Genomic DNA, 21459 nt, shown 5'->3' on the forward strand with positions numbered 1-21459 from the left:
TTCAGCAAGTGAATTCTTTAATCAAGACTTGTTCAACAAAACATTCCTTAGATAACATTTTCCCCTATTACTAATAAGGTATTTCAGAACAATTAACAAATCTGGCCAACAAAACTAACAGTAGCATGATTGCAGAAGATTCAGGATTTTTTTGTGTCCGTTTAGTGTACTGGAAACTTTTTGTAATCTACGTGATCACCGTAAAACTGGATAAAAATTCCAAGAAAACACTTTCAAGCGTATTGCTTACTATAGGATATTATGCTGCTAAAATAATACATACAGATACACTGTCACACAGTAAGTGAATAACATCAGAGATAGGATCCTTAGCACCAATAGCTATACAAAACTACAGATAAATACCTCTCTTTTCAATATCTTTGAAATGGCACATAATTTTTTATTTTTTATTTTGCTGTGGGGGAAAAAAAAGGAAAAAAACAATCGAGCGAAAAAACTAATCTAACCAAAATACAATGTACATGTATTGTTAACACCGTACTGTTATGGCCATTTCTGAAGGATATATTGTTTACAATAAAACAATTAAAACAACATATACTTATACTACATGTCTATTATATTAAACATAGATATATGAGGGTACAAACAAAATGGAGAACCTTGGGATCAAAAGCTTTCACTTGGAAGTAACTGCAACTCTTGCCTGCCTGACTGTAACCTACATTGTGAATTTTCTCAGTTTTAAAATGCCCTACGGATAGACTTTGAATACACAAGTCCAGTTTCATAGACTAGAGTCCACGTGAATAAGGCAGTCTGTAATAGCTAGAATTTCAAAAGCAACAACTGCAAAAAAAAAAAAATCTTGCTAGAAATCTATAACATGACCACATGACATGTTTTAAAGCTTTGCACACACTTGTTCAACATATATCTTGATATCATTTCAGGAGGGTATTCCAATATAATGATACAACACTTATTCAGGAGATATTCCAGCAGCATTAAGCAATCTTGATTGCAAGTTCATACAAACCCTCTGTGGTAAGTTTAATAACATATTACACACCGTATTCCTTTTTAAGTTTACATTGTATTACAAGTCTACCCCAGACAAAGAAAACTATATAATAATGAAGTACCGGTACAAACACACTGTCTCCATTCCAGATTCAGCCTTGGATTCACATTAATATGGACTTCAATGTCATTCCAGACACTCTTCATTTATGAGTCTACTTTGAACATATACTGGTATACTGGTACACTATTATACAATTACACTAATTATTGAAAGTATTAAACACATTGTTAATTGGTAAGTTATAATTATTAATGCTAACATGCAATTATTTCATGTTGAATAAGAGTGGTGAAAACAGATTACAGGGTGTGATATTAACACAATCTGCCAACTAAAGCAAATTCTTACTAAATACAGCATTTTCTAACCTGCTAATCGTGACAGAATAAAAAATAATTCAAACATATTTTTCATGTTAAAAAATTTATGAGGTTAAGGAGCTGAATCTACATTAAGAAAATGTCAGCCAAAATAAAAAAAAAAATATCATGTTTTGCACCAAATACTCCAGATTTGCAGAATGATGTTGTAAAATAATGGTTTGATTAATTAAACACAGATATGATGGGAAGACACTTCATAGCAGTTGTTTACATACAGATGTCTTCTTTGCATAGAAAATAAACCTCAACCTAGGCAAAAAGCATAACACACCAGTCATCATTATTAATGCACTGTTTATATAAAATAACCAGTGAAATATTACAACCCACAATGCTCTTAGGTGTTTTAACATGGATAAACTTTATAAATTTACTTTCATAAAAAAAGAAATTTGACTGCTTCATTTTATTTTCAAGCCAACACACTTCAAACCAAACAAAACATAAAAGATTACAACACCTCTCTAATATGCATATACCATATTTTGATATGTGAAGCAAGCATTTCAAATATAAAGCCCAGTGATTATGAAGTTTACGATGGAAAGCATACATCTACAACAAATCAAATTTTTGTCACCAGAGTCAAATCAATGCAACACACAATAACTCACTCTAAACAAGACAAAAACATAGAATTTTATATCAACTTATGCAAAAAAATTCCCATCTTCAACCAAAAAAAGCTGCCATCCTACTGACCATTGCTGGGGCTATATTTGTTTGAGGGGGTTTTCTATGCAATATATACCATAAAGAGCCAATCTTCCACCGTCATCCAAACCTGTTACACGGTGGCACAGCCACAACAAACAAGGGTTATCTCCCTTTATAGAGACTATTGCACAAAATTATCACAAAGTCTGGATGGAATGTGATCTATTCTGAATATGTTCCAGCTAGTGCAGAGAATTCCAAATAAACCCACAAACTTCTTACTTTCAGTTATTGGCTGTATCCTAATAACGAAATCGTAATACATATTCAAAATACTGTAAAGAATGAATACTCAATAAGAATAAACTATGTGTCTGCCTGTTGGAGGAAGTTGGTAAAAAAAAAAACCCTAATATTTCCCAAAATAAATTGACTGACTTAAACCTTGAAATTGGAATTAACTATACGGGATAATAAATTACCGGTAAACAAAATTTTTTGAAAAAAAAAGTCAATCTGAGGTATGCAAATAACTGAGCTTTTTGTTTACAGAAAATAAAAGTTAGCTTCCATGTATTGTTACAGAGCATAGTTTTCTACATGTATGGCTTCATAACAAACCACTCAGTTACTGGGGACGTAACAAAGAAAAACAATAAAGCTTGGAGCATGTTAATATTTGCTTTAAGCCACCTACACTCAGATGATATATACAACAAATGCTGTAATAAAATACGATATCATAACATTATTATTAATAAAGATATAATAACAAGTTAATTAAGAAAAATTAAAGCTTAAGATGATCTCTAACCATTTATTCACCACTGGTCATTTAATCATGCACCAATGACCGCATCACATGATAACAACTCGGTCACTAAATCCAACCATCACTGATGTCAAAGGAATCATTATTATCCTAATCCATTAACACAATGTAATAAGATAATTTTTTCCGTACAGGTAGAATCTTTACAATAAAAATCGGTCATTGTCTTTTTATACTTAAACTGTTGTCTGTATGATGTGTGTGTGTTTACAATATCATCAAAAATATGCACAAGCATGACTCTAAAACTTCCAAAAATAGAGGTAGCACTGTTCATGACTCAAAACGTTTGATCTACATCAACTGCTACATAATAAATTACAAACTGAATAATATTACTATGATTATACTTGTACTTTCATTCTGAACAAGAACAATTTTTTGAAAAATATTCACTCTCAAAATTTTGCTGACAATTTATCAAGTACAACAGTAATGCAATATATAATATTCTTTTGGACGTTTATGCATTAATAATAACACTTAAACTACATCGCATATCCTATTTACTTGACACCAGATAACCATGATTCCTTTCGCTCTACAATCGACAATCCTTCGCTGGCCAATCAGCTCACTTCTTTGGCGCGACAGGTTTCTTTGCCGAACTGGTGGTAGAGACCGGGACGCTAGTGCTGAACAGACTGGATGTGTAGGTCTTGGTGCTGGTAGCCGGACCCTTCATGGACTTGTCCAGCTTCTCCTTAATGTTCTCGAACTTGTCGGCCCCCAGGTAGTCCACCTGTCCACGCTCCCAGTTCAGCTTGCGCTCCTGCTCGCTAAGGTGTGACTGCGACCCCCCAAAGGTGGCCCCTGTCTGGAGGGACAGTGACGCTAACTCCCCGATCAGTCCACCCTACAACAAACCCAAGGGCGAATCAGTTGCTGAGTGGGATTATAGACAAGGGGTTACCCATTTATCTAAAATTTACAAATCTTTGAACCATTTTGCCAACACCCAAAATCCCTCCTCAAATACTGACTTTTAAATCCACCAATTATCTCATTTGAAAATTCTTTTCCCCCTTTTGACAATGATACATCCAGTTGATAAAATTAAAAAGAGAGTATGATAGTAATAGGTCAAGAATAAAGAATATTAAATTATCGGACTAAAAAAAAGTGAATCCAAATTACAGTAAAATAACATGCAAAACAGTGAAAATGCAAGTTCCATTTGTTCTCCAAATTAAAAATGGTAACAAATTAAAAATGGTAACAAAATCCAGTGAAACAAAAGTTACATGCTGTATAACTAAGTCATCAGAAATTCAAACGTTTAAGTGAACTTTTTAAACTTTCAAATATTACAAATATCTAAAATGCTACATCTTTAGTAGTTTCCAAATCCACTCCTTTTGGATCCACATTATACTTTCGCATCACCATCAGAATATACGATGCATGAAGTCGGTCTCTCTAAAGATTTTGAAATTGAATTTTAGGATTTTCATATCATGAATGTTAAAGCAGACCCCAGAGAAGCAAACTGTGCTCTATACTCTAATTTTGATCCACCTTTAAAATGTTGAATTTTTAAAAAATAAATATTTACATCCTTACAATTTGAAATTATTAAAAACGCAATACTTGAGTGTGTAATAATCTCGTTCCTCGAACGACTGACTGTACATGAAATTTAAAGCTGTGCAATAAATGCACAGTTTACTGTATTTTTTCTACTTCTCTTGACAGCACACACATGTAACGTATTTATTTTCTCTTTTTATCTTCTTTGAATTTTATTATCAAAGTTGTATTTAATATTATTTTGTTTAAATATCATTAAACAAGAAAACCTCCATGAATTCCAATTAAATCTGGGATGTTTATATTTTCTCTTTGAAAACCAAATCTTTAACAATACATAGTTGCTTCAAAAATAAATAATCCTATTCCCTTACATTTTATGGCTGCTTGTTTACTATAAACCAGAAAATATTCGAAGACCTCTGACCCCCCTCCCCCCAAAAAAAATTTCTCAAACTTTGCGTTTAGGAATGACGATGTAACTTCCCCCCCCCCACCCCCCACACACACACAAAAAAAGACATTAAAATTGCCTATGATTGCTTCAAGATCTTTTTCTCAAATCTTGTTAACTGCATGTTGCACTTTTTTTTAAATGCAGGTCAACACACAATATTAAATGTGACTCTGACAACACAAGGACACTCACCTCTGCCCCGCCTTTGTCTTGGGCCTCATTACAACTAGTACATGTACTATCATAACAACCACAGCTCTCAGCCTGCACTTTTGCTACAGAACTCTCAGGTTCTGTCGACGTTTCTATATTGACATAAAGATCACTAGAATCGTCTACTTCAACATTATGAACACAATCGGGTTCACTAACAGATTCCTTAACCGGGTTTTTGATTTCCTTCTTGATTTCATTTGCTGCTGCCCATGTATTCACAACTAGAGGAACGTCCAGAATCTTAGCAGCTGGCATATTGTCTACACCGTACACAGATACTGGTTCCTCTGCATAATGCGACTCCAGATCAGAGTAAATTCTGGTGACCACTGGGATTTCTTTCATCTCGGGAGAGTTGTGAGAGGAATTGGAAGAAGACTGTGGTGCTTTGGGATGGTAAGATAGATCGTCAATGTCGGGAGGTATATATGGATATATAACGGGGACTGTAGCTTTGGGTGGTTCTATGCCTTTCGTCGGTTCATTATGACTTGACATTAAGGCTGAAGTCTGGAATCAGAACATAGTGCTATGTGGGATCTAAATTGCAAACTGGTCAGATGTGAACCAAGCTCTCAGACTTTTTTGAGAAGGATTACATGGGGAGGAGTGGGTAATTGGCAAAATAAACATTTGTCATTCTTGGTGCTGGTTTAAATTTCGTAAAAGGAGAAAAAAAATTAAAAAAAAAAATACTGAACAAGTTGGGAAATACCTTTACTTGAAAAACTTCTTCCACATAAATAAATAACTCTATTTAGGTTGATACAAAGGACACAAGGTGTTTTAACAAAAGTCAAAAGGGTGACATGCTCAAATGTCAGTGGACGAGAATCATAAATGTAAACCATAGTTGCCAATAGATGCCAACCAGGAAACAGTTCAACAAGGTATTCTGGGAGTGGATTACATTTTAAGGAGCCAGACCTAGACTACCAATTTAAATCTTGACAACGGGGCAAGGAAACAAGAATCCCTTTGACTTTCATTACTATTATTCAATTTCATAACAGAATAAAACTATGTCTATAGACTTGGACCTAAAGCGTCACATGTGCTGGGCCAAATTAGAAACCTACTCTTGTTTCCAGTGCAAGTAATAGCCACGGAATGTTGTAGATGTCTGCAAACTCCAAATAAATCTCAGAAGAAAGTAAACTCATAATTCAAGAACAAATTGCAAGTGAATTTCTTTGCTGCATATTAAAGTGACAATATATATTTAGACCTACATGTACCATGGTCCAAATTATTCTATATCCATCACTTATATCAACTCAACTCACTTAATTTCTTCAAATATAATAATTATATCAATTTAAAATATTCTTCAGAAAAAACCTGTTTTATACACGTTACAGGGTCTGATGTAGATCTCCCTTAAAATTTGAAACAAGAGGCCAAGGGGCCACATCGCTCACCTGAGCAACAATTGCCTAACTGATCAAATTAGCATTACAGCATCAAAATCAAAATATCTTTACAACTAGGAATAGAAGATCTGCTGATTTCTATCCACATATTTTTATGGTAAATATCAAGCCCCTTTTGTAGTTGTAGCTGTAAGAAGATTTTTCTCTATTCCTATAACCCTCCCCCCCCCCACCTTTGTTGCCCCACTTTTTTCTAGGGGATTTTAATCTGCACTACCCATGCTTTCACAGTAGTTACTGCTTTTTTGGACTAAAAACTTTCCCAGAATATTTCATCCCCCCATTGTGGCCCTGCCCTACCCCCGGGGACCATGATTTGAACAAACTTGAATCTACACTACCTGAGGATGCTTTCACACAAGTTTAAACTTATCTGGCCAAATAGTTTTTGAGAAGAGGATTTTAAAAGTTTTTCTCTATACATTCTCTATACATTCCTATGTAAAAATGCATCCCCCATTGTGACCCCGCCCAACCATGGGACCATGATTTTAACAAACTTGAATCTTCACTATCTGAGATGCTTCCACTCCATTTTGAGCTTTCTTGCCTAATAGTTTGTGAAAAGGAGATTTTAAAAGATTTTTGAATTTCTATATATTCTTATGTAAAAATTCATCCTCCCCATTGTGGCCCTACCCTACCCCTGGGGACCATGATTTTAACAAACTTGATCTACACTACCTAAGGATGCTTTCACACAAGTTTGAGCTTTTCTGGCCAAATAGTTTTTAAGAAGATTTTTAAAGATTTTCCTTATACGTTCTTATGTAAAAAAAATTCATCCCCCCATTGTGGCCCTGCCCTACCCCAGGGGACCACAATTTGAACAAACTTGAATCTACACTATCTGAGGATGCTTTAACACGAGTTTAAGCTTATCTGGCCGAATAGTTTTTGAGAAGAAGATTTTTAAAGATTTTTTAAATACATTCTTATGTAAAAATCCATCCCCCATTGTGGCCCCACCATACTTGCCAACTGACCCGACTTCGTCGGGTCACACCCCATTTTTCGTCCCTTCACCCAATTATTTTTTATGACCCGGCGGGTCATGCTTTTCACCCGATTTTTGTCGAACAATCCGAAAATCTCCCGATTTCCGGGTTTGGTTTGTAAATTACGTTGCGCGTTTGACTTCTAGTTATGAACCCAAGCTAAGCGTGGATCTACATAAACAATGTCGATGGCTATAACAGACACAGCAAGTGTTAATTATTATTGCGAGGTGTTTTGACAAACCGAAGGTTTAAACCATTAAGTGTGATAGCTTCCAATAAGAAAAGGTCTTCATCGGGGCCAGTGGAATCAAAACCAACAAAAAGAAAACAATATTTTTGTACCTATCAACATATCTGGGAAAATGAATTCCCATACTAAAACAAAGTAATAGAGTGCCCAAAATGATCTGACTAAACATTCAAAGTCATGTATAAAATGCTTTTTAATACACAAAAGTCTTTTAAGTCACTTACAACTTTCATGCCATCATTTACAGATTTCGAAAGCAAGGTTAAGTAGCAGAAACTCTAATTGTTTTTTTTTTTTAGCTGAACACAACCTTCCATTATCTGTGTCAGATCACTTTTAAATTACAAAATTCAAAATCAGCAACTGTAGTTAAAATGCTTCTTTGCACTGAAATATTACACATAAGTTTTAACACATATTTCTATTGTATATACCTATGAAATGCATGGTAATTATGTCGTGAATGTCGTTACGCGCTATGACCATCCAAATTTTTTACTTTTCAAATCTGGTCCTGACCAGATTTTCACGTTGGAGGTTGGCAAGTATGGGCCCCACCCTACCCCTGGGGACCATGATTTGAACAAACTTAAATCTACACTACCTGAGGATGCTTCCACACAAGTTACAGCTTTTCTGGCCTAATAGTTTTTTAGGAGAAGGTTTTTGAAAAACTTGAGCTTTCAGCTCAGGTGAGCTAAAAATGATATAAAGTGGAGGAAAACTACAACCAGATTTATGAATAAAACATAAATAATTGTGATGTTACTTAATATAGGAACCTAATTAAGAATTAAGTGATTTTAATTCTCTTTACCAGCAATAAAGGAAAAAATCTGTAATAGCATGAGGCTCAGGGGCCATAACACTCACTTGAGCAACCATACTCTTGTAGATGACAAACTATAATTGATACAGTCCTAAACAAAAAATCCCTCTATAAAAATGAAAGCCTTTTTCTGACACAAAGTGTGACATTATTGTTTGAACTTTAAAATTCTTTAACCTATTCTGAATAACATAGCTTCTGTTTTCTTGAGAGGATATTTCTTAAATTGATGAAAACATTTCTGTGCACAAATACTTTTGTCAATGTTGAGTAGATGTTAAACATGTCTGATTATTCTATTTCGCTTTATTTGTGTGTATGTACCATTATTATTCCCTTAGCTTTCTGAAATCAGATACAATATAATTAATTCAACTTGCCAAAACATTACCTTGATAACTATAATCCATCCACGATGTAAGAAAAAAAAATACTTTGCAAGCACAACTTGACAATGAACTCTTTCCGGATACCATATGAAAAAGTAACCTGCCCAAAATTATCACCAAAAGCAATACTCAAATCCAACTTCAATGAGAGGACAAATCATGCATTCATGGAGTGGGCGATCTATAAGTATTGTCTTTTAAGGTTAAATAAATAATGAACAAATGAAAGAATTTTAATCCTATTTTTTCCACAACTTTAAGAGGGCTGGATAGTCATGGTCATTTTTATGCCATATTTACCTCCTTTTGTAGAAGAGCTCTGAATAGTGATATAGAAAAATGCTCAACTTTAAAATACAAAATAATTGGATTTCTTCATTACTACACTGTATATGTTAATTCAAGGCCAAAGTTATCATATGTCAAGTCTAAGGCAAATCTAATGGCTAACTAGATTTGCCTTTGACTTGACATATGATAGTTAACCAGACTCCTTAAATTTTCAAAGTATATTTATGCATCTGTATACTGTTGTTTCTTTAATAATGCTGGGCATGTAGCTGCAATAATGTAGCTCTCTCCAATTTTTTTAAATAATGATTTCTGGAATGGCTACAATTCCATAGGGTCTCGGCAATGGTGCAATATTATTTCTTTGATGCTGCTGACTACAGTCTGAAACGATCGTTATTTTAGACTTATTTCACTACATTCAGCTCCAGCTCTGCTCCTGAATTCTCATTGGCTGTCCCAAAATAAAACCAATCACGGTCATTAAACATGGCAGACAAATTCAACTTGAGTTGTTGACATACACGAAAAAAATAATCAATATATGGACTATACTCGATTTTTTTGGATTAAGGCGAACGTTTTTTTATTAGTTGGATTACGGATCCGCCGACCGAATTTTTTTGACTTTTAGAAAAAAAATAAAATGCACTTTTCCAAATTTTTTTTTACTGACCGACATAAATTTAAAGAAATACAAAAAATAAAATAAAATGGCTGGTGAAAAATATCAATAAAAACCACATAAATTGGTTTCATTCACGAAAAAATTACCTTAACTTTTACACTTTCAGTTTTTCTCAGTTAATTTCAAGCCTCTCGATTCTCTTTAATTGGGGGCGATATTCGGCCCCATTCCCAACGTGAAAAGGCATATTTTCCCCCAAAATTGAGTGTTTTCCCCAATTTGAGATCGCCCAAAATTAATAATGTAACTTAAAAGAAAACTATACTTATTCTAAATATATATTGTATATTCAGCAGTCATAAAGGCACTGTGAATATGTGCAACACTACCGCGTTGTAAACTGTTTCTTGTGATCGGTAACTTAGCCAGAATTTCCTTAGACAGAGATGGTGTAATTTTAAAAACGATGTTTATTAATTTACTTTTTTTTCTGATATTACAGTTAGTTGATAAGCTGTTAGTAGTTTATAATTCTGCAGTAAATGTTAAAATTATTATAAATTTTTTTGTCTAAACAGATCTAGATCCTCTACAAAACGGTAGTAAGTGGGTCAATGGGTTGGACTAATACCCCAAATACACAGAAGTACAGAGACTGATTTAATAAATATTGTCAATAGGCTAACACAATCAGGAAACATTTATCTGTAAAAGGTAAAAATACAAATATAGATTAAATTTTACATTAATAAAAATAAGATTACTTTTTTTTTTAAATTCTAAAAAATTTTTTTTTTATTATTTTCTATGCCATTTGACATATATATATATATATAGCAGGCTACTAAACACAAAAAACCTTTTGGGAAATTTTACATCTTCAGTCAGTAACAAACTTGTATCACACACTGTGAATACACTTTTTTCCTTCTCCTTATTATACACACATGTTCCCAGTTTTAAAAATAATTTAAAAAAATAACTTTTAAAAAATCCTATCAATATACCCTGGTTTTTGTTCAGGGGACTGTACATTAAGCAAGGAAAAAAATTCCCAATTTCTATCAAAACGTTGCATTTTTCCCAATCCATTGGCCCCGGCCCCAGTACCAAAAATAGGTGTGAGAGGCCTGAATTTGTAAATCGTGTGTCAATAGAGGTGTGAGACCTGCGGTTCGGAATGCCCTAAAAGTGGCCCAAAGACACACTTAAGCATGTGTACATGGAATAGTAAATAAAAAATCAAACAAAACATAAGACTTATTTTATTTCTTTGAAGTTTGCCATGTTTTTTTTTCTTTTTTTTTTCGACCTACCGACCCAATTTTTTAAATAAAAAATCCGTAATCCAATTTAAAAAAAAATGTTCGCCTAATTTAAGCCCTACACAACTACAGTTTTTGAGTTGAGGTAAGAAATGCAAATTCTATTGTCATTTATATACGATTTAAAACAAAATCGTTGCGGGATTAGATCACTCCAGCATTTGCACCATTATGGAGATCCAATGGAGTTGTAGCCCTTGAAAAAAAAAATCGGGAGATGGTTACATTAATTTTAATGCAGCTTGTGGGCATCAAGCATGGATTCAATGAAGTTTCATTTCAATGAGATAAAAATTTGGTGACAATGGTCCAAAAACTATGTTCTGTTATCAGAGAAAAATGTCTTAACAAGATGGACACTTGATTTTGTTTTCCCTTGGACTGAAATGTCACACTTTCATTGGTTTAGACATAGCACGTGATTGCCTCATATATCTCTATATTTGTTTGGTGAGAAATTATATGAGGCAATATGGCCGTCATTGGCCGATGCTTCCCTTACTCATTTTGACATTTCATAGAATTTAATACATAAACCGCATGCTGTAAGTTCTTAAAGTATTTGGAGTAGTTGCCCTTTGAAATTCCTTAAAATTAGAGTAGTTGCCCTTAGAATATTGACCTCGCATTGTTTTGTCTGGAGCAGAACAAAATGGCAGCGTCGAAATTTGATCAAATCTCTGCAGAGGAAAGGGAGAAAACTTTTAAAATTGAATAGCAACAAAACATTGTAAGTGAACATGGTCGAAGCAGAGATTTTTAAAGAGTATTTGAAAGGTGAGATTGAAAATTTTGAAGAGTTTAAATGAGTTAAATTGGACCAGGTGTTAGGCATCTTGTACATGGCTTTGTGTAGATCATTGCTATTTGTGAATAAACATGTTGCTTGATAGTCCTCGGGAAAACAAAACACTTATTAGGTTAGTTACTGACTCACTACGGAAATATATTGGGTTGATCAATCTCATAGACGGCTTGGCTTTGCCTCGCCATCTATGAGATTGATCAACCCAATATATTTCCGTAGTGAGTCAGTAACTAACCTAATAAGTAATATTATTGATTGACTTAATAACAAAATCAATAAAAACTGTTGCTAAATAGATATTAGTAAAACCACAATATACAGAGTGCATGAATAAGTAATTAATGAAAGAAAGTTATATGGGAGAAACTGAAATGACCCAGTCCTATTTCTGGGCGGTATTGTAAAATTTTAAAACGACATAATAAAATGTTTTAATGGACGTCTCCTGTTACTTAAATGACCATGTCAGAATATCTTTTTTTGAGAATATATGTACCAGACCCTGGGTTATTACCAGACCTCAATCCGGTGAAAAGCACTCTGTCTTCTTTAAACGTTAATCAATAATAAACATTGGAGAATGACTGAGATATCTATCCGCAATATTGTATCTGCTCTCCTCAGTTTATGACTTTTAGACATACTTATGCTTAGAACATACTGCCCAAAGTTTTAAAAAAAGGAGAGGGTATAAACTACAGGCAACGACTTTTGAGCATTTGGAATCCCCTCAACCAGTGCTGTGAATCCATGACTGATTCCTTCATAGTGCAATGTGTCCCCATTCTCTGTTTAGCACAACAAATAACTCAGTTCTGCACAGAACAATTCATGCTCGATCACAATGAAATTAATTAATTAGTATCCAAATAACAATTCCAAACAAAAAAATAGGAGGAACAAAATTTAAACCAGCATTCTTTAAAGGAAAGAGTAAATATAGTGATTTGATACCAATTTCACAAGTCTGAGAGTTAGTTACAAAATACATATGCTCATAATTTCAAAATTTCATCAGCAGAAAAAAAATGGACATAATCATTTTATAAAGGACAAATGAACTGAAAGATGTTACATGATCTTTGAGCAAATTAGATGTTCAGTAACAAGCAGCCAATGAAGCTTAAATTTCCCCATGCTGACCCGAGTTATAAGCAGCACTTGTTCACTGCAGTGTTGTCAAATACAACCTATAGAAGCCCCAGTTGTTTACATAGCCATGCCATCATCAAGATCAACTGCTCAATTCTCTTATACTAAAAAGACGATTATTTTTTTTCGCCATTTCTCAACAAATAGATGCCCATAGTTGGTTTTTTTTTTAATATCTGAATCATAATGCCTTTTAAGGATAACAGTCCCTGGCCAATAATTCTGTGATTAATCATTTAAGGAAACAGAATAAATAAATACTTGCATCTGTTTAGGCTAGGTGTGATAAGGACATACAATGCTAAAATTGCTTGTTTTCAGGAAGAACAAAGAGCTTACAAAAGGAATGTGAAAATTTAGTGGGAAATCCTTGTTCACATGGCAGTATCATACTCCAGTCATTATAATTAAAATCAATGTACAATTATTTCAATATTGCTTGAAAACATGTTTCTGTGTCTATATGATATTGAGAATGAAAACAAATAATGATATCTATAGGAGTGGACCAAACATGGTTAAAACAGCTAGTGCCTCTCTGGGGGATCATTCTTACAATGTTGTTCTTGCCCAACTGGTTCTGAATTGAGTTTTTGGAAAATGAAATCTCTAGCTAGCATATACTTAAAAATTTCTGAATAATGTTCTCTCCAAATTACATCTTTAAGCCTATATCATATGTATTATCAATTCTTACAATGTAAAATAAAAATATTTTAAAAATACACAGAGAGAGAGAGAGAGAGAGAGAGAGAGAGAGAGAGAGAGAGAGAGAGAGAGAGAGAGGGAATAAAAATAAGTTAGTAATTAAGAGTCAGAAAAACAAAAAAGTACCTGAATTGAAATACATGCGTCCCTATCATGCCATTAGTTCAATCAGAGAGACATATATAAGACATATATCAATAAACATTCATAAAAATATCCATATAATACATACTTCGGCTTATTTGTAAATATAGGGAGCAATTATCCCCATATGTGCAGTTATTGTCTTATGTGCATTTGGTGTAAGAAACTCAAATAGACAAATTTACCTGGCACAATATAAACCCAGATATAAATAATATCTGTGCATCCATTAATTCTGCAGTAGCTGATTTGAAAGAGGTGCAGTGCAGACGAATTTATACTTATCTTTAACAGCTTTTATAAACAAAGAGCTCAAAAATACAACTTTTTGTATTTAATATACATTTAAGTATCAAATATCACTGAAAAGTATATTTCAGTATATAGGTCCAATGCTTTCAATATTCACAAGTTACTGGTTACTAAATCAAAAGTAGGTTTCACTGCTGGCCATCACTGCATTTATTGCTTGACACACAAATACGAGTCCTTTCAGATTAAAAATCTGTTAAACTCTCCTTCCTTTCTCAACCCAGTGTCCTATCATGAATTTGATTTAATCCTATGATTATTTCCTGTGAACAGTTTGTAGGCAATGTGACCATCTGTCGTTTACTTACTCATTACTATTATATAGATAATACCTTTCCTTTCCTGGTGAACACTAAGTGTACGATAGCTACATCTTGTAGCTGACATTTATCATTTTTTTATAAACCAATCTGAGATTATCAATCATAATCTTATTATCTTGTCAGCACTGACAAAAACCTCTTGTCCTATAACTTTCATCTATAACAGTTTTAAATTTTACTTGTTGAATATACTTTAATCTGTATGGATGACTTCTGATATTGCTGTCCTATTTAATACTTTGCTGCAACTTCATCTGACAGGCTTCGTAAAAGTCATATATAAAATGGATTATCAGTATCCTATCATTATCAACAGTACTACGTGCAATTTTGATGTTATATTCGATTTTGTATTAATATAATTTCTACGTTCAGATCCCATGTTCAGTCTGCAATGCATTTGGCTCTAAGGCTTAAAGTAAAGTTTATAATGTTCAAAAGATGATGAAAAAAAAAATAAATCCATGAGTTCTGAAAGCTTGAAGTTTTCAAACTGTTATTTGTTATGTACATGTACTATAAAGCCAATGTTAGGTCATTAACACTTGCTATACCTATTGTATGCTACATATTGTAGCCTTTACAGTGAATGTAATCATGCACTACTATTACAAATTTACAATATCGCCATCGACTGTTTCACATGTAACATATATCAAACATAAGCAAATGAATTGAGCATTAAATTCTTACCATTTGTTCTTTCTGGAAGACATGCAATGAAAAAGCAAAATTTAAGCATACAAAATGCAACAAAAAATCCACTTCAAACAATCAACATGAATAAAATACTGTATTCAACCAGCTTCATCATTTATATTGTAAAGAAAAATAAAACTAGCACCTTTAATACCTTTAATATCCAAAATACTTGTTGTAAATGATATCAATATTCATAAATTCCTCTTAATATCAGTGTGCATGACATGAAAATATCATTTAAAAATTGAGACATTTATTAGAAGTGTATTTGAGAGAGAGAGAGAGAGAGAGAGAGAGAGAGAACGAACAACTTCATTATTTGAAATATCAAATCATATCTTATTCTTAGATCCCATTTCTATACCTTGCAAAAAAATTTCAAAAGCCACGGGAAACAACTAAATGGCCAATATTTGAGCAAGCTGTTTCGTCTTTTGCTAGTTTTAAAAGTATATGTTGATATGTATACACAATGGCTTTCCATATTGTAGCCGATAGATTTATTTTCCTCCTTAGAGAAGAAGGCATGGAAGAAAAAGAAATAACTGTTAGTCAGACATGCTAGCACAGAGCATACATTACATGTGATTATTTTTGTAAAATCTTGTTTGTCAAACCTTTTACAACAGCAATAAAAATGGCAACATGTATTATAAGAATATTTCATAACAAGAACTGTAAAATGGCTATTATTAAAGTAGAATACATAACAAAGGATTTAATTCCACTTTCTTCTTTATAAATTTTTTTTTTCATGAACATAAAGTCTCTAATATTTTAAAGTAGATTTAAACGATGTTATTTTGTCAATGACAAAAAATAGAAAGATGTTGAATGATTTTGAAATTAAAACAATGTGAAATGCTCCAACGTAGAAAATAGTGAAATTTTAAGCAGGTGGAATCAACAACATCTATACTAATTCATATACATGTACCTCCTTCCACTAAACAAACCTACGGTAGGTAACAGTATATTACATGATATTAGTAAACTTAGTAACGTTTTATCTCACGAAAACTTCATCAATGTTGGCAAAGAGTAAATAATAAGATCCTTGACCTTCTGACCTAAAAATCAATGGAGTTCATTGACTTGTCAATGTGTACAGAGTGAGAGGTTTCTCCCTATCAGACTAGACAACATATGGTGTCCGTCTAGAAAACTGACAAAAGAAGATTTGTAAAGCAATATGGCTTTGCTTTTTTAAAGCTAAGTCTTATGACTTTTACAGTTAGACCTGGCCTATAGATTTGTTTTCATCTTATTTTTTAAAACTATTTATTGTAATTTTCATATAATGTTTTGTGTTAACAGAATCCTTAACAAATTTGACCTTAATTTAGAAGAATACATATTAAACAAGGAGAAAACATTTCAACATTTGTAGCTTGTCAGCAGCACAAGTTGCAAAAAAATGCAGCACATGCATGTCGGCATGTATCTTTCATAGTTCAATGCAAATGATAACTCACAGTCATGCACACTGAGGCAAAACTTAGATGCATAAAACTCAAAAATCAGTTTCATAGACACAAATCAACATTCTCGAAAAGAGCATATGATTGGCTGCAAATAATAACATGTGACAGGAAGCAGAACAGGTGCAGAAGTACTCACCAATGATGGGTCTAGGGTTGGCTGAACAAAGGACATGAAGATGTCCCACCAGATTTGTAGATAGTCTTTGTTGTGGCCGGTCTCCGGAAGTGGGGTGACCTCCTTGGTGGCAGTGTTGTAGGGGTGGTGCCAAGGCTTGGTGGCGCCAATAAAGTGAACTATTTTGACGGAGTCTTTGAACCTTTAAACATGATGAGACATACTGATGACACATATCTCTTACAATGAAACAAAAATACAATTAACACCACTTTTTGGATGAGTAAATCCATATACTGGTAAGAAATAAAATAACAGCTTAAGAGAACCTTGGTTCTAAACCAGATGAATTGATCACAGAGAGATAAATTCAAATTTTTTTGTTAACTAACAAGGAATATATACCCTATTTCAGTTTTGGATTTGGTCACAAAATTTCATTTCCTTACAGAATTATCACCCATAGCAACAAATTCTTATGATCAAATCAAATCTAAAAGCTAGTATATGTTTGAACATTTTTTTCTTGAAAGCAATATCTCATAGATAGTAGATGACCTTGTGACCTCAATCCATTTAAGTCATCTACTTTCTAGGTGTAACCTGTGTTCTATGCTGAATGTCTTTTAAACAGAGGGTTCTTCTGAAACTGTCACCTTGTCAAATTTTAGAATAGTTTGATCTCAAGACCTAAACATTTTCTCCCTAACACCTGTGTAATAAATCTGAAGTCTGCTTAGGAAAGGGCCATTATGATACTGGTTGGACAACACCTGTTCTACAGACTGACCGACAAACCAACTGACTGAGATGTAAAACAATAAGCCTTTTTTCATGAAGAGGAGCCATAAAAATATTGGATGTAATCATATTACGCTGACAAGTCTAGTAGATAAAGATTATTCTGGTTGTAGCCTAAATATTCACTATGAAGAAAATGTCAAGGATAGAGTGTCTAGATAATATCATCACAAGTTCTTTTCATTATCAAATTATGTCTACAATTAGCATGTACAATATTCATTAACGATAGAAAAGGAGGAAATTAGATGATGATAAATCTTTCACAAAATTACTAAATTGCTAAAGATTCTTTTTCTTAAAAAAAAAAAACACCCTACAAGACTTTTTGCATTAAACTGCAGAATAAGTTTTGCATTTATAAATACGAAAACATGTGGAATTTTACAAAACAGGACACCATAATACCATTAAAAATGAATCTTTGTCTAAAATTTTCTTGCTGCTATAACCTTGACTACAGAATCAAAACAAGAAAATCAATGAATAAGATGAATGTTTATTTCTCCCTACGAGAATAATTACCCAGCTCATCAGAATTGATGCAAGCATCTTTTTTGCTCTTGTGAAAACTTCACATGGCTTTGATCAACAATGTTACTGGTATTTGAGAATTTGTTCAGCTTATTTGTGTTGAATTTGTTAAAGTGACCTTGAAGCCTTTATTAAATCGGAAAGTCATAAGTTTCCATAACTTTTGCCTTTGTCAAAGACTCTCTGTGTAAAAAAATGTTCAGCAACATATATGTAGTGAGGGCAAGCTGGCTTTGTTTGGAAGAGGGGAATACTCAATGATAAACCCGCTAGAATACCGCAATTTCAAGACTCACTGTGTGAAAGCTGGAAGGTAGCTGTAGAATGCCTGAGAAACCACATTGTAGATAAATGGAAGATGTCTGGCTATATCTTTTGTCGCCCAATCTCTGAAGTACATGTTGAGCAAACCTTGATCTCCACCTACAAAACAAGCAGCATTCAGTCAGCAATGGAGGCAGTTTGCACACAATCATCTCTTGAAGAAACTACAGGGCACTAGTTAACCAATTAACAAGACGTTGTTTCCAAGTTTTTTCTTCACCCCTTGAAAATTTTGTTTTTTGAGATTTTGGGGGAGGGTAAATGAACTTAATTTTCCTACTACTTTTTCCTTCTTCTACTTATGAAGAGAATAATTTCTTGCATCCAGTAAATTGTTACTACAGTAAAACTTGTTTAGTATGAACACCGATATAGCATGTTTTTTTTTTGGTCCCTGTAAAATTCTAATCAAGTCTTTGCAAAATTTTATGGTTATAATGAATTTACGGATATAGCAAAGTGATTTTAAGTCCCGTAGAGGTGAATAATAACGAAATTTAACACTTTTATAACGAGTTTTTTTTTACAAATTATAAAGTTTGCGCTACAATTAACATAATAGTTTGAATGAATTAATTTTCATAATTTTTTTTTGAATTCACAATCCAATTACTAAAGGAATCAAAGTAATATATTTTTTCATTTTAAGCCTTAATTAGCAAAAATTATAGTCTGGTGAAAGAAAACAAGTATATAGTGAATTCACTATAGTTATTATTACGAATTCGTTATACGGATGTAAATCCATTGGTCCCTAGGACTTCGCTATAATTGAGTTTTACTGTATTCTTCCTAGCTTTGTTAAGACATATTTGCTTCAGCAGAACTCTTTATTGATGTCACACAATTTCCTTAATGCCAAATAACATTAAAACTAGTTTGCATATTCAGAAGTACTCAACAATCTTAATACTTCTTTTTGGCAACATTAAGTGCCAATCTCTAGCAAACTTTTGGACAGCCTATGATATCCAATCTAACATGGGTTATACCATCAAAGCTTCCTTGGGACATGGCGAACTTGAGGAGTGAATCGTACGTCTCTTCAGAGGGGCGGAACACAAAGACCCCGGAGTTGAAACAGTCTGGCCACCCTGCATCAGGAGCGGCCGATAGCTCCTCTCTGTCAAACAACTCATCCACATTTTGCAGGACCTGCAAACAAAGTTTCAATTTGAAGTACCGTAGTAAGATATGGATACAGGCCTTGAACATGTTGAAAAAGAACATTTTGTGTGCAGGTTATAACGATAAACAAAGTCAGGCTGAAATCATTAAAATTCCAGGGACATCTTTGTGGATTATCAATACTTCACGGTGCATTGAGATTCAAAAATACATGTACAATTGCCATAGGCTTGAATGGATTCAGTGCAAAAAGGGGATTATTTTGAACATTAATTGGCCAATTTTCTGAACAATCTCTGGACATCAATAAAATCATGCAATGCACTTTTTAGTTGAGTTTATCATGTTTGTTTCTTTAAAAAAAAACAAAGTTGGACACTAAATTCTGTTTTGGATTGATTAAAGATCGTATGATTCTCAAGATCAAGTGAAACACGTACTGCGTGTCTTTGGTTCCAATTTCTAAATGTGACTAAACATAGGCCCAGACAAGCTTTGCTAAGATTAAGCTTTATCCTCCTTATCCTCCATTGTAACAGGAAAACCATTTATTGTATTGAAGCCAGGTGGCTATTTATCATTAAAAAAAATAAACTAATTCTGCAACGAATAATTTATCAAACAAACCCATTACATTACTTACTCCCCTGATAAAACATTAATATATTTACAAGTTGATTTATGGTCACCAAGCCTGATTAAAAACTCATCTGTATCATCCTGTAGACTCCAATATAATTATTGGTCTGTCACAAGTGTAGCCAATAAAAAAAAAAACACCCAGCAGCAGACAAAAAAAAAAAAAAAATCCCCCAACCTATAACTGCACTGCCTTTGTATTGTGTATTTTTGAAGAAGTAGCCTGTATTAAGCATTGTAAATCTGACAATAAAAACATTTGAGTGATCAATAACCGAGTTGTATAAAAGCAGGATCCGTGTTATCAAACCACTGGTGTGTTTTCTTTCTTACTTGACACCCTTTTATAGATAAGCCCCACTCAGCAAATGTTAGTGTGTCTTCCTTCCACATATATTCATGATTTGCAAGCACTCAATATTACCCTTAGACAACATTTTGTTTGAAAAAGATGATGGAACTTTAAACGTTCCTGCAAAGATCATACAATATGTAATGAATTCAATGGCTTTTGTCATATTTAATATCTTCTATGATTTGCAAATAAAGGGGTGTAGAAAATGTTAAAAGCCAAAACTACACTTTTGCAATATGCTATCAACATGATCAGTAGAATGACATTTTGATGATATTGTAACATGCATATACCACTCTATTCAACACAGAAAATATCCGATAAATATCAGTTTAAATCTTGAGGGTATGTCATTCAGAGGTAAATAAAATAAAAAATATAGGTCACTGACACAGTTTTTGGAAAGTGAATAATGATACTACAGTCATAGGCCTGCAATAATACAATGGGAGGTTTATCACTTCTATCATCTCTGTTAGCCATCTAAGCAAGTTAGTATTTCATCCCCTAAGTGTCTCATTAGTGCTTTAAATGTCATTAATACCACAGTATTTTGCGAGTCTGGCTTATTAAGTAATTATCTTTACATCAATAAACAGGAAACACACGAAAAAACACACAGACAATCCCCGACATTTTTTCAGGTGTTCAGGCATGA

The 21459-nt window shown here is 33.3% G+C and overlaps 1 protein-coding gene across 2 annotated transcripts in view; it reads right to left on the reverse strand.

The window, feature by feature from the left end:
- Positions 1-21459, reverse strand: part of LOC128182506 (glycogenin-1-like) — a 26378-nt gene continuing 4919 nt past the window's right edge. The window contains exons 4-8 of one of the 2 annotated variants that reach the window (XM_052851146.1): positions 19672-19834; positions 18652-18778; positions 17042-17222; positions 15413-15424; positions 1-3779 (exon numbers count right to left, since the gene is read on the reverse strand). In XM_052851146.1, the coding sequence (XP_052707106.1) occupies positions 3498-3779; positions 15413-15424; positions 17042-17222; positions 18652-18778; positions 19672-19834 (765 nt within the window). In that variant the 3' untranslated portion in view covers positions 1-3497. The remainder of the gene's footprint in view (positions 3780-15412; positions 15425-17041; positions 17223-18651; positions 18779-19671; positions 19835-21459) is intronic. The other variant, XM_052851147.1, reaches the window with a different exon arrangement.

This window comes from Crassostrea angulata, chromosome 4 (assembly GCF_025612915.1).
Source record: "Crassostrea angulata isolate pt1a10 chromosome 4, ASM2561291v2, whole genome shotgun sequence".
Taxonomy (NCBI): domain Eukaryota; kingdom Metazoa; phylum Mollusca; class Bivalvia; order Ostreida; family Ostreidae; genus Magallana; species Magallana angulata.